The sequence below is a fragment of the Narcine bancroftii genome, chromosome 6, assembly GCF_036971445.1.
Source record: "Narcine bancroftii isolate sNarBan1 chromosome 6, sNarBan1.hap1, whole genome shotgun sequence".
Lineage (NCBI taxonomy): Eukaryota > Metazoa > Chordata > Chondrichthyes > Torpediniformes > Narcinidae > Narcine > Narcine bancroftii.
In genome coordinates this window covers 195,154,227-195,169,368 of record NC_091474.1, presented here as the reverse complement: position 1 = coordinate 195,169,368, position 15,142 = coordinate 195,154,227, and the positions used below count along the sequence as shown (strand labels likewise).

Below are 15,142 nucleotides of genomic sequence, written 5' to 3'. Positions count from 1 at the left end.
TCCCGGAGTTTGCGCTGAAGATGGCTGCATGCGCGACGGAAGGCTTGTTTCTTCTCTGGACAGGACGGCTTTGTAAGGTGAGCCTGGTGGGCTGCTCGCTTCTTTGCCAGCAGCTCCTGGATTTCCTGGCTGTTTTCGTCAAACCAGTCCTTGTTTTTCCTGGAGGAGAAGCCCAGTACCTCTTCAGTGGATTGCAGTATGGTAGTCTTCAACTGATCCCAGAGGGTTTCAGGGGACGGGTCCGTGAGGCGGGTTGCAACGTCGAGCTTTGCTTTGAGGTTTGCCTGGAAGTTTCCTCTCGCTTCGTCTGACTGCAGTTTTCCAACATTGAACCTCTTTCTGGGGGCTTTATTGTTCCTGGGCTTTGGCTTGAAGTGAAGGTTGAGCTTGCAGCGAACCAGCCGGTGGTCAGTGTGGCATTCCGCGCTAGGCATGACCCTGGTGTGGAGCACATCTTGTTTGTCACTTTCTCGCACCAGGATGTAGTCCAGGAGCTGCCAGTGTTTGGATCGGGGATGCATCCAGGTGGTCTTAAGGCTGTCCCTCTGCTGAAAAAGGGTGTTTGTAATGACAAGCCGCTGTTCTGCGCAGAGCTCCAACAGGAGGCGCCCATTGTCGTTGCACTTGCCGACGCCATGCTTGCCCAGGATTCCTGGCCAGGTTTCTGAGTCTTTGCCGACACGAGCGTTGAAGTCGCCCAGGATGACAACCTTGTCGGCTGTAGGGGTACGTTGGATGAGGTTGCGCAGGTCGGTGTAGAACTTGTTCTTTTCTGCTGGTTCCGCCTGGAGGGTTGGAGCATAGACACTGATGAGGGTGATGTGACGCTTGTTTTGAAGTGGGAGTCGCATGGACATGATTCGGTCCGAGAGGCCTGTCGGAAGGTTTTCGAGTTTGGAGGCAATGAAGCTCTTGACCATGAAGCCTACACCAGATAGGCGTCGTTCATCCGAAGGCTTGCCAGACCAGTAGAGTGTGTAGCCCGCGCCGCGTTCTTGGAAGCTGCCTACATCTGCCAGGCGGACTTCACTGAGAGCGGCTATGTCGATGTCAAGTCTGAGGAGTTCATGTGCAATGAGGGCAGACCGACGTTCAGGTCGATGGCTGTCAGTCTTATCTAGCATGGTTCTGATGTTCCAGCATGCTAGCTTGAGTTTGTGAGCATCTTTTGAGGGGGAGGACGTGGAGGGGGAGGACGTGGAGGGGGAGGACGTGGAGGGGGAGGACGTGGAGGGGGAGGACGTTGAGGGGGAGGACGTGGACCTGTCCTCGGGCCTGCGCAAAGGAGCTTTTAGGTGGAGTGCAGTGCGCGCAGTACTGGCCCCACCCTTTACACCCATGGTTCGTGTGCCGTGGCCAAGCAAGCTGGGACGTGGCAGCGAGGTCCTTGGGTCGTAGGTTTTATATCGGAGTGGCCTTCTCCTATGCAGGTTTCTTACCCGGGCTGGAGGGGCCTGCCTCCCCTCCTAGGTCGGTCCATACTGCCCGGACCGGGGCCTCCGTCTGCCTCACTCGACCGAGGCCGGGGCCGCCGTCTCCCCCTTGCTCCTGCCCGTATCGGGGCCGCCGCCGTCTACCCTTCGCCCGGACCGGGGCCGGGGCCGCTGCTGCTCTCCCTGTGCCTGGACTGGGGCCGCCGCCTCCCACTCCCTGTCCGGACCGGGGCCTCCGTCTGCCTCACTCGACCGAGGCCGGGGCCGCCGTCTCCCCCTTGCTCCTGCCCGTATCGGGGCCGCCGCCGTCTACCCTTCGCCCGGACCGGGGCTGGGGCCGCTGCTGCTCTCCCTGTGCCCGGACTGGGGCCGCCTAAGATATACTACAAGATATATTACAAGAGAAAAGGTACTGGAGAAGACAATGGAAAAAAGTAAGAGAGGGCAACAAACCACTGGAGTATAAAGGGCAAAAAATCTTCATTTATCCAGATATAAGTTTTGAACTCCTAAAGAAGAGAAAAGAGTTCAATACAGCAAAGGCGATTTTATGGAAGAAAGGGTATAAATTTATACTAAAGCATCCAGCGGTATTGAAAATATTTATTCCAGGACAACAAAACAGACTATTCTCGGATCCAGAAGAAGCACGAAAATTTGCAGAACAATTACAAAAATAGACTGAGGGAGGAAGACGGGTAATGAGAGTTAAAATGATCACGATTGATATGTATGTGGGTAAAGACAAAAATAGACTGAGGGATGAAGACGGGTAATGAGAGTAAAAATGATCACGATTGATATGTATGCGGCTAAAGAGGTATAAGAGTGAATAGAGACAATGAGCATACATGAATGTATCTGTACTTAGAGGAAAATATAGATAGTATAGACAAGAATTAATAAGGGAAGGTAATGGAATAGAGAGAATAAGGAGGGAATTAAAAGAGTGACCTTTGTGACATATGAAAAGTGAAATCTTTTCTGGGGGAGGCGGGGTGGGGGGAAATAGCAGTCACTGCAAAATCAGTTGACGCTTGCGAGTGGATTCGTAAATCCAAATGGAGAGGGGAGATGTGGTTGTCCGACAAGGGATAAAGGACAACTCAGGAGGTGAAGGGGAGATTGGGGATAAATAAGATAGAAATAGGAGAATAAGGAAAATGTTGGATGTTGTAGGAATGTTGTCTTATAAAGAGTTGAAAATAAGAAAACAGAAATGGAAAAGGAGGAAAGGTAATGATGGAAAAACGGAAAGAGAAGATAAACAAAATATAAAAGGGCTACGCTGAACTATATGCCTTTAAATATTAATGGAATACATAACCAAATTAAAAGGAAGAAACTACCAAATTTAAATGAATAAATGTATTCCATTAGAAAAAATAACATATTGGTTAAGAAATAATATTGAAATATTCGAACAAGTATAGGAGCCTTACATTAAATACAATAGCAAAAACCTACCGGGGACAAACATTACCTAAGTTGATGGAAGGAGAAGGAAAGAAAAGAATGGACTCAGTAGAATTTCTGGTGTAATTTTGTTGAATGACAACATTGTCTGACTGGCTTAATGCAACCTAGATTGTATACCTAAAATGGATGAGAGGGGGGGGTGGGGGGGTGGTTTGGGAGGAAAGGGGGGGGGGAGAAAAAGTCACTGTATATGTGTGAAAAAGAAATAGTGTATATCATGGCTAATGTGATTTATGGTGTGAAAAATAAAAAAATTAATAAAAAAAAAAAAAAGATGTAACATGTAGTGTAATGATAGTGATCAAGGCTGTAATGCAATTAGCAATGCCTTACTATTTGATTAGACTTGGCTGCCAGCAGGGGGCTGACACACAGTATGCAGATCTGTAATGGAGACTTGCAGTCTAATGGCCTCCCTCATGTGCTGTTTACAACAACTTTAAAGTAAAGAACCTTTTCCTTCATCCATATTTGGTTTTAAGTACACACATATATGAATACAAGTTGAAACAAGTAGGTTACTCAGTGATCTATTCTGGGAGCTCAACTGCTTACCCTTTAAAAAATAAGTGAACAAAATTCTTTAAACTGGAATTCAGTAAAATTTTTTAATATATTTGCATCCAAAATAAATCAAAATGTTTTCTGAATGTGGGGGCACACAGAACTAAAGGAGCAAAGAGCTTTGGGATGAAACAGTGAATTTAAAAAAAAAGACTAATATGGAATATTGAAAAACATTTCAAGGGCACTGGAAGATGGAAGGTAGGTTTGTTTCAATTCTTCATACCTCTTGGGCACTGCACCTCTGAGATGAGGAACTTGGAGGCATGCAGAGTAAATTCAACAAATGATATCAAAATTTCAGAGGTTAAATAGTGATTGTATTCATTTAGCTTTCATTCCCTTATGGATCAATATTTAGTTGTCTGTTGATTGCTGTATGGATTGGTTGGATGTATTAAGTATCAATTCTGCACAAACTCCCAAGCCTCTCTCAGTTTCTTCCTTGACTATTTCAAACCATTCATTGAGTGCATGTTTCCTATTTTTCTTGCCTGCTTGCAGCCCTGGCTTATGATTAATTTGATCTATGTTCTTTCAATTATTTTTGAGCTGCCTCTTTTAAATTCTAATCTGTGCTTGGTCTCACCTGCAAAATGTAACCACTTAAGGACTGAGTTTTTTTAAATTCAGATTATTCATCTTAATTGGAAATGGTTGTGGTGCCAACACCAATCCCTGAGACACAAATTCATTCTTGCACCCTATTCTGATATAGTTCTTAAAATGAGCTCTCTTTGTTTCCTACTCTTCTCCAGATTTTTTTTTTTGCAATTCTAGGAATTACCCTGAATTGCCCAAATGTTTGTATTTAACTGATGGGCCTTTTGTTTGGATACAGTTCATAAAATTGCATGATTTAATGCAATTAAATATGGTTGACTCACCGACAGAATATTCAAGAAGATTGGTTAAATAGGATCTTCATATTTTGAAGCAATGTTGAGTGCCATTTGCTGGATCATTATTGATCCTCAAGTTCATTCCCAACAATCAATTCTATTATTTTATATGGGTTAGAAATGAGTCTAATAGACTTGTATTTGCTGATGTTTGTTTCATCATTTATTAAAATCATCAAGCTAAATCATTTCTAATCAACTGTAGCTTTTCATCAACTTTCTTTTTCTGATTACCAAATTCTCTTAATCTCTTTCTCTATCCCAAAGTCTCAAGAGCTAATAATAGATATGATGGATAATTTATATTTTTAGTTATTTTGTTCCTTCCTAGATTTTCCATCCAATTTATAATGAAATCATGTTTGTTTCATATCTCATTTTGTGAGTATTTAGAGGAAAGTTTCATTCCGAATATTAACTACATTCAGCTTCATCCACTGTGTTGCCTTGCACATTCTTTAGGCATCTTCTTCATGACAATTACTTTACAAAAATTAATCAAACTTGCCATGATTTCCCTTGCCTTCTGCTGTCCATCACATTATCCCCTTCATCATGTTTAGCATTGTCTTGTCTTTATTCCAGCGAGCTTCTGATCTTTTCTCCACTGCAGAATGTTTAGAAGGCCTATATTAACAACAATTTATTTATTTTGTCTAAGTTTGCTAGTTTTGGGAATATATTTAACCTGCATTTTAAGTATGCATTTGTCAACCCATTTACTTTGTGTGGGCCTTTATTTCGTTGACTTCAGTCTTTTTAAAGTCATTCTCACAGCATGAGATGTTCAATTTTGTATGAGATCATTACCCATCTTTTAATTTTGCTGAAGAGTTTTTCCCTTTATCTTTAAAACCACTCATTTTACCTCCAGCTCCTCTTCTCATTTTAGTCCACGGTTACAGACTTAATTTTTTTGAATGATCCTGTTAGATTAATTGATTCATTGGTAATATGTTCTACAGCCCAACTTGTCCATGCCAAAAATGTCAATCAAACAAAATCCCATTTATCTGTGTTTGCCCAAGTTCCCACTAAACCCATCCTATTCACGTATCCATCCAATTTTTTTGTGTATGCCATAATTGTATCTGATTCACCCACCTCCTCGAGCAGGTTGTTCCATAAACCTACCATCTCCTCTGTGTGGAAAAATTTTTCCCTCAGCTCCCATTTAAATCTATTCTCTCTCACCTTGAAAATATGACCTCACATTTTAGACTCTCTTATCTCGGGGAAGAGCAATGACTAGCTACCCTATCTATGCCGTTCATAATTTTATAAACCTCTAAGGTGGCTCCTCTTTGCTCCAGGGAATCAACCCCAGCATATCCAATCTCTCTGTATCACACAAGCCCTCCAGTTCCTGTAAATCTTTTCTGCCTCTCTCTTACTTAATCACATCCTTCCTTTAGCACAGTGACCAGAAATGAATAAAATATTATGAGTATGGTCCAACCCAAGTATGAAACAAATTTAATGTAAAAAAAATCTTTAAAAGAACCAACCTGAGATTGTCTCATCTCAGAAGTTAGGCAGGCTCAGGGGTGGTCAATACTTGGAGGGGAGACCGCCTAGAAACATTAGGTGCTGTAGGTTTCTGTGAGTGGTGCTGGGCAAAGTAACGGCTCTCTGTCTGTCTTACAGGAGACAAAAGTTAAAGAATTTCATGTATGTTACATTCTAAATGTAGTATTACGTGACAATAATGGAACCTTTCCCTTTACCTTCAAAATCACTGTCACAATCATCCAATGAAGAAAACTGCAAATGTGTAGGACACGGAAGGAAAAGGAAAATGAAGAACATGGAGTCTTGCGGAATTGGGAAGAAGTTATGGAGTTTGAGGTGTTGACGGGGCAAAGAGGGGAGGCAATTATTAGAAAGGTGAGAATTTTACAAGCAAGTCATTGCTGGAGGAGGAGCTAGAGCTGATCAGTGATGAACTGAGCAGAACTTGATGTAGATTAAAAGGATACCCAGGAACAGTACATAGAACATGGAACATTACAGCACAGTACAGGAACTTTGTGCCAACTTATATAAACTTACTCAACTAAATCTTTTCTACCTTACACTCTCAAACCTCTATTTTTTCTTGTATCCTTGTGCCTGTCAAAAAGAATTTTAAATGTCCCAATTGAATCAGTCTCCCCCACCACCCTTGGCAATGCATTTCAGGCATCCATTGCTCTGTTTGTAAAAAGAAATTACCCCTGACATTTCCCCTAAAGTTTTCTCCTCTCACCTTGTACATATGTCTGTCCTCTTTTAGCTACTTTTGCCCTGAAAAAAGGTTCTGGCTAACCACCCTATCCATGTCTTTCATGATCTTTTAAACCTCTATTCAGTCACCTCTCATTCTTCTTTGCTCTATTAACCTTGCCTCAAAGGCATATTGTCCAATCTAAGCAACATCTCCCCTATACCCTTCCTATAATGTGGTGACTAGAACTGAACACAATATTCCAAGTGTGGTCCATCCAGAAATTTATAGAGATGCAACATTACCTCACAACTCTAAAATTCAAGCCCCCAACTAATGAAGACCAGCATACTATAAGGTTTCTTGATAACCCTAACATCCTCCATATCAACCTAGAAGGTCTATGGATTTGGACCCCAAGAACTCTGTTCTTCATCACTGTTAAGAATCCGCCATTAACCATGTACTCTCCCTTCAAATTGGACCTTCCGAAATGCATTACCCCTCCATTGATCACCTATACAACCAACTTCGCACCCTGTCTATATAGTGTTATAACCTACAACAACCTTTACACTACCCATAAGATCTACAACCTTTGTGTCATCTGCAGACTTACTGACCCATCCTTCTGCTTCTTCCTCCAGGTCATTTATAAAAATCACAATTATCAGGGATTCCCGAGCAGATCCCTGCAGAACTCCACTCATTACTGACCTTGACCTCCAGGCAGAATATGTTCCATCTACTAATTACTACCCTCTGATTTCTGCAGGCAATCAAATATGAATCCACAAAGCTAAGCTTCCATGGAAATAATGAGTTTTTTAATGTCTACCTGGGGGACCTTTTCAAATGCCTTACTAAAATTCATGTTCACGACATCTATTGCCCGACCTTCATCAATTTCTTTTGTCAATTGCTCAAAAAACTCAGTTGGAGTTCTAAGGCATGATCTGTACCTCACAAGGCTATGCTGACTATCGCTGAGCAGCAGATTCTCTAAATCTTCATAAATCCCGTCTGTAAGAATCCTCTCCAATAGTTTCCTCACCAAAGTCATAAGATTCACTGGAGTATAGTTCCCTGAAATCTCCCTATTACGTTTTTTTAAAAAAAAAACAAGTGTCCACATTTGCCATTTTCCCATCCTCTGATACCTCCCCGATCACAGAAATCTCTTCCCTTGCTTTCTGTACTAACCTGATGCATATCTCATCTGGTTCCAGGGACTTATCAATCCTTATGTTTAAACAAGATCCAGCACTTCCTTTTCCTTAACCTCAACATACTGCATCACATAAGCTTGTTCTATATTTAGATCACATTGACCAAGGACCCTCTCTCTGGTGAACACTGAAGCAAAGCATTCATTTTGGACCCCACCTGACCTCCAGCACACGTTGCCTTCTTTATCCTTAAGTGGCCCTACCTTCACTTTTGTCATCTTTCTGTTCCTCACATATGCATAGAACACCTTCAGGTGTTTCTTAATCATTCTTCCAAGGCCTTCTTGTGCTCACTTCTAGCTCTCCCAAGTCCATTCTTAATTTCCTTCCTGGCTACCATATATTTCTCTTAAGCCCTTCCTGTCTTTTTCTTCCTAATCCTGCTGTATACTTCCTTCTTCTACTTAACTAGCTGTCTTACATCTTTTTGTCACCTATGGTTCCCTTATTTTACCATTTTGTCCCTGTCTCAGTGGGACAAATCCATGCAGAACCCAATGCACGTGGTCCCTAAACATTTCCCACATTATTTCTATGCTTTACCCAGAGCACCTGCTCCCAATTTTACTCTCCCCAGTTCTTGCCTAATACTATCGCAATTAGACCATCCCAGATTAAACACTTCACATTTTGTCTACTCCTATCCTTGTACATAGCTACGATAATGGTCAGGGAGTTGTGGTCACTTTCACTGAAATACTCCCCCACCGAGAGGTCTGTCTCATGACCAGGTTCATTACCTAAGATAGATCCAGGGTGTCCTCTCCTTTAGTCAGCTTGTCCAACTAATGTAGATTGTGAAGTCAGGGAAGGAACCAATCTAAATCTTGTAGTGGGAAATGAGCCTGCTCAGGTGACTTAAAATTAATCAATTTGGAAGGTGGAGAATGAGTGTGCAACCAAATGAGTAACAAAATTCAAATGTGGAGGTGCCAAATGTTCATGAGAGAGTTACAGTAAAACAATGAAATGAAAGTGGTTAAAAACATGGCATTAAAGAAGTGGATTTAGATCATGTTATAAATGTAGAAGGTAGAGGGAAGAAAGGTCAGCTTTGGGTTAAATAGGACACCAAGGTTGTAAATGCTCTGCTTCAATCCCTGATAATGCCCATGGAAAGACAGCTTGATGCATTCACAACTTTCTAAGTCAGGAAAGCAGGAACAGAAAATAGTTGCTGTTAACTGCACAACACTATGCCTTCAGTCATTTCAGGTCTGAATCCTAAATCAGACATTAAGTGCATCAAAATGATCTGAAGACTATTTTTGACAACCACCAAAAGTGCCAAAAGGGTCTTATTTGTGACATGTCAGAGGAGATAGTCCCCAGAATGGGATTCTGTCCAATTTTCTGGCCAAATTAGTCATTTTTGGTTCCAGTCCCCCTTAAAAATGAGTATGCACTTTTAAAATATAAATTATAATTTAAAATGGAATTATGCGCATATTCTCTCTGAACGTTTTATTTTGTTTGCAAAATCCAAGAACTAAAAGATGAAATAAAACATGGAAGCTGAATTTCCCCTAATCTGCTGTTGCTTGGAGAGTGCAGCTGGAACCCTACCATGGTGCCTTGACTTGTGGTGAAGATACAGTGGTGCATCTTCCGATGAAGCTCCTCTGATGAAGTTTAGGATCATGTAAGAGTATGTGCAGGCAGTTGGGTTCATACTGATTATCATTAACCTTATTAAGGATGTGCATACCAACACATGCTCATGCAAGTTTAACATACCATCTGTTTAACATGCCCCTCCAAAGAAAGTCAAATTTAAATTCTTGCGCATGCCTTCAGGGCTTTGTCTCTTGTTCATTTTAACAGAACACATATTTCATTAAATCAGATCCCTTCAACTTCTTTCATGGGAGTGACTACACTTGATGGACAATACACTGGAGTTGCTGACCCAGAGTCTTAAAGTTAGAACACAATGGTGGAGAAACTCAGCTGGTCAAATGGTGTACTTTATATAGGAAAGCAAAAGATGCATAACCAATGTTTTGGGCTTGAGCCCTTCATCAAAGTACCTTGACAAAGGTTTCAAGCCCGAAACGTCGATTATGTATCTTTATCTTTGCTATATAAAGTCCACATGACCTGCTGAATTTCTCCAGCATTGTTTTTATTTCAAGCACGGTGTCTGCAGCCTTTTGTTTTACTTCAAGTTCAAAACTGATTGCATACAGGAGCATCAGCTGACAAGCATAGGTCATGTTCTTTTGCAGCTTAAGGTTTGTGTCGTAACATTTGTCTAAGGTTCCTCTTCCTCATACTGTGAACAATAACTCAATATAGTTTACACTCACAGGACAATTTTATTAGGGCAGATTATGCTGTTACAATGCCAGTGATCTGAGTTTGAATTGGTGCTGTCTATAAGGAGTTTGTACGTTCTCTCTATGTCTGCAGGAGTTTTCTCCAGGTGCTCTGATTTCCTCCCACCCTCCAAAATGTACCAGGGTTGTTAGGTCAATGGTGTAAATGGGTGGCATGGGCTTGTGGACCAAAGGGCTTGTTACTGTGCTGTAGGTCTAAATTTACACATCATTTATTGTAATCTTAATAATGGGATGCTAATTGGAAAATGAAGTAATATTTATAATATTTTGATTATTGAGGTTTTTTTAAAATCCTGACATTGAAGAAACAATAACTATCATGAAGCATTTTTGGCCAAAAAAAATCTGCACAGATGAAAATTAAATCACAATGAAGAGGTTTACATAAAGCTTTGGGTTATCTTTTTTTTAATAATGTAAAACAATGCAGAAATTAAGAACAATTTTATCATTGTACAGCTCTTTGACAACACCCCATCTGTTAAAGGAACTCAACAGCTCAAGCAGCATCTTTTTTCTCCCATCAACCCATTGAGTTCCTCCAGTGACTGCATGTTGCTCCAGCATATCGAGTCCCTCATGTCTAACTAACGCTCACAGGCACTATTTGGATTTTGCAGGCATTTTTTTTTAATCTGAAAATGATTGCAAAGTTTGTTTCGTGGTAATATTAAAAAATTATGAAATTGGGTGATCAAAAGGAGGAACAAAAAAACTGGGAATAAATCAGTATAACTCTAAATTTCAGAACCTTCACCCCAAAAATATAACACTTTGGTGCATTGGATAAAGATTATTGGTATCTGTTCTAATACAAATCTAATGGCAACAAAAACAAGACCAATATTTATCGGTTCATTAAAGGTATTATTAAATCAAGTACATCACTCTTTTATTTTCTCATTACTAATAATACTTGGATTAGTTGAAGAAGGGCTCTGCAATTTTAAAGCAAAAAGCAGTAATTTGCTATCAATTGTTACTTTGAAGGGTTCTTTTTTAATTAATGACTCATATATTGTTGCTAATCAGGATTAACTGCAGAATTCACTTCAGGGTCCCATGTACCATCTTGATACTAATGATAAATGGACCCAACAGCAATCAAAACAAGCAGCTATTCTTAGAAATAATGTGAACATAGCTCCAGGCAAATTTCATACATGTTGTGAGGAAGTTATTTATCCTAAATCTTAGAGATATTATCCATCAGGTAATTGAGCTCTTCCGTGTAACAGAAGCATTTTGGGGACAGTAATTGTCAATATTTTGCCTTAATATCTAGTGTATACAGGTATTTGTGACATAATACGCAATGGTTAAAATATTGGCTACAGAGCTAGCAAGGAGGTGCACAAAGCTGATATGGTGTCATTGATGCTTGCTCTGTCAGGAACTCCACAGTTCAGCTAATGACCTCTCTTAATCTCATGCAGCTGAACACGGGATCACAGCTGTAAAGACTTCACATGCAACAATTATATGAAGAAATCGTCCACAATTTTCACTGTACCTGCAGAATAAACTTCTCTAGCTAATGCCATGATTCAACCAAGATTTGATGCTGTTCAGATTTGCCCTTACTGAAGCTTTGCTGAAGAGCATTTTCTTGAAGGGTTGGCTGAATGTCAAAGCATTCTCCTGCTATTGCAACATAATAGGACATGCAGAGCTGCTGGAGGTGGGCAAAGGACGAGAGGAGACTTGTGCTCCACAGGTTTTCTAACCTCACCATGCAACACTGGGTAAGGTGTCTGTGCTTGAGTAAGAATACGTAACTCAGTCTGACTATTCCAGGCAGAACAGCAACCTCAGGACAAATTGTGGAACACAATGCCAATAGCCATCAGGTTAAGAAATTTTAAAAATTTACTGTACACTGTTTGACACATTGATGATCTCTGTTCCAATAAGGCTGACAATAGAACTATTGATCAGATAGCAGCAGGTAGAGGAAGCACATCTACCTCATTGAAATGCTGCTTGCCAGTTATTTAATGACTTAGCCAAAAGCAATTCCACTTCAACTGCCCAATCATGGTGTAACCACTGGCTGTGAATCTTTCAGGTCAATAAACTGACAATGTCAGGAGTCCTCCATTCTGTAACAGTCCACCATACAACCACTGTAAATGAAAGGGTGGATATTGAGTAAAAAAGCCTGTCGACTGGCAGCATGAATTTTGCAAAACTGAATATTATGCTCCCAATAAATGTCATGCTGCCATACATATTGTGATTGTTTCATCATGAAAACATGGTGTTGTGATATGGATAATTCTGGAAGAGCCATGCAGCACTCAGTAGAGAGTAGGTACCATTATTTGTATCGGTCAGTTAAAAGCTACACCATCTCACCAGAGCAAGGGTGCAGCGTCGAGGAGGAAAAGAAAAGGCATTATATTGGCTAGTTTCAGTCCAAACTACCTATGAGCAACTCACCCAAATGCAATTCCAGTAAATGCAACCCGAATTGTCCCAAAAACCTGGGCTTTCTTCATGGCTGTTGACCACCACTCCAAATTATTATGCACATCAGATTAGAAACAAAACTGTGCCTCATGCACAGAAGTCAGCCAGTGCTGATCTAATGAGAAGAAACCAGAAAGTTCTGGAAACACTCAGCAGTCAGGAAGTGTATGTCTAAAAAGAAACAATTGACATTTCTGCTCTGGGACAATTTGTTCCAGTAAATCTCTTTTTAAAAATGTTTCAAACACCTAGTTTATAATATACAGTTAATAATTTTCATTTCAAACTCTTGTGCCTCAAGCAAGGCCAATTATTTCAATCTGATTTAAGAGTAATATTTTTCATACTTTAACCCTTCAGGGGCCAACACATCCTGGTTGCATTTTAAATTCCATCCTTTTCAATCTCATACTGCAGCAGTTGAGGTTCCCACCTGCTTCAAAAGGGCATCAATCATATGGTGCCCAAGAAGAGTAGCATGAACTCAATGATTAACACCCAGTGGCAGTCACATCTACTGTAATTGAATGCTTTGAAAGGTTGGTCATGGACAGAATTAACTCATACCCAAAGAAAGACCTGGACCCACTGCAATTTGCTTAGTGCCGCAATCATTCCATAACAGATGCAATCTCACTGGCTCTCCACTCAGCCGTGGATCACCTAGACAACAGCAACATGCACATCAGGTTGATTTTCATCGACTACATCTCAGCTTTCAACACCCAGTACTGGTCAGCAAACTTCAAAACTTGGGCCTCTGCAAGTGAATCCTTGACTTCTTCACTGGTAGTCCACAGTCAGTGCAAATCGGTAATAATGTCTCCTCCTCAATGAGAATCGACACAGGTGCACCACATGGATTTATGCTCAGCCCACTGCTCTTCTCTTTCTACACCCGTCACTGGCACAATTCAACCACCATCTGTTATGTCTCTATTTTACTTGGGAGGCTTCTTAAATAGAGATGTAAGATTCAATAACAAAGGAGACTTTACTTACTGATGTCTTCCACCATCTCAGGAAAATGTTCACACATTTCCATATGTACATATACATATGCCCCACAATGAGAAAGGTGTATACTTACACCATTACAAAATAGTGCACATTATCCTGACTATATAACACCATCTAAAAATTTGCCGACAACACACAGACGGCAATGAGGAATCATGCAAGAGTGAAATAGATCAGCTAGCTGAGTGTAGACACAACAACAACCTTGCACTCAAAACAACAGCAAAAGTAAGAAACTGATTGTTGAATTGCGGAAGGGGAAACCCGGAGAACACAAACAAGTCCTGATTGAGGGATCAGCAGAGGAGAAGGTAAGAAGCTTCAAATTCCTGGATGTCAACATCTCTGAAGATCTATCCTGAGGCCTTCATATCATTGCAATAATGAAGAAGGCACATCCACAGCTATATTTGGTTGGGAGTTTGAAGAGATTTGGTATGTCACCAAAGACTCCTGCAAAATTCTACAGATGTTCTGTGGAGAACATTCTGATGGTTGAATCTCGATATGGTATTAAAGTACCAATGCACAGAAGAGGAAAAGGATACTGACAATTGTAAACTTGGCCAGCGCCATCATGGGCATTAGTCTTCATTCCATTAATGACATCTTTAAGAGGCAGAGCATCAAGAAAGCAGCTCTATTATCAAAGACCCTCAACAACCAGGCAATGGCCTTTTCTCACTGCTACCATCAGGAAGGAGCCTGAAGACGAACACCCAACATTACAAAAACAGCCTTTTCCCCTCTGCCATCATATTCATGAACAGACAATGAACCCAACCCTACCATACTTTTTTTCTTTTTTTGCACTCATTATTTATTTTTTAAATCTTGTTTTTACAGACTAATTTGAGGCAATTTTGCACCTGTAATTCACAACACTGCTGCCTCAAGACAACACATTTCTTGATACATGTTCATGACAATAAACTTTTACAAACCACATGTAACGAGCAGCAATAGACAATGAAGCAGACAGTGTTTAATTTTAAAACACTAATTATATTTCTAACTCTTAATATATAGTCTCAACTTTTAAACTATCCTTAACACTAAATCTATATCCAACTATGCACAGCTGTTTTCTCTTCGGCAGTCAGAATGGTTCTTCCTTTGCAAAATCACATCTTTGCAAATATAGCGAATTTGGAACAAACTGTGACAAGCCTTCCCTCAGTTCTTCCAATGTATTGAATTGTCGCTGGGTTTGACTTGTGTTGTGATGGTGCTTGTGTGAAATGTTAAATGTTGACTGTGACCATTCAGTTCCTCCTGTCTATACTATCCCTTACAGTGATAATCTCATTTTACTAAAAGGGGGGCTCATAATAAAACCCAATTCTGATTCTTATTAAACCCTGCACAAACCAATTGGCTGGAGTTTTGCAGACTATTTCACCCTTTTGCTGCTAGGGTCCGATGAACCCTCCTGCTTCAAAAGGACATCTATTATACAGAGCAAGGTGGGCTGCCTCACCAACTTTTGGCTAAT

At 40.6% G+C, this 15,142-nt stretch overlaps 1 protein-coding gene across 10 annotated transcripts in view; it reads right to left on the bottom strand.

Moving 5' to 3' along the window:
* The window catches only part of LOC138736914 (PC3-like endoprotease variant B), a 1,109,211-nt gene extending 1,096,480 nt beyond the window's left edge, over positions 1 to 12,731 (bottom strand). For 9 of the 10 annotated variants that reach the window (XM_069887110.1, XM_069887113.1, XM_069887115.1 and 6 more), the window contains exon 1: positions 12,598 to 12,731. In XM_069887110.1, the coding sequence (XP_069743211.1) occupies positions 12,598 to 12,656 (59 nt within the window). In that variant the 5' untranslated portion in view covers positions 12,657 to 12,731. The remainder of the gene's footprint in view (positions 1 to 12,597) is intronic. The other variant, XM_069887112.1, reaches the window with a different exon arrangement.
* Between the last annotated feature and the right edge of the window lie 2,411 nt (positions 12,732 to 15,142).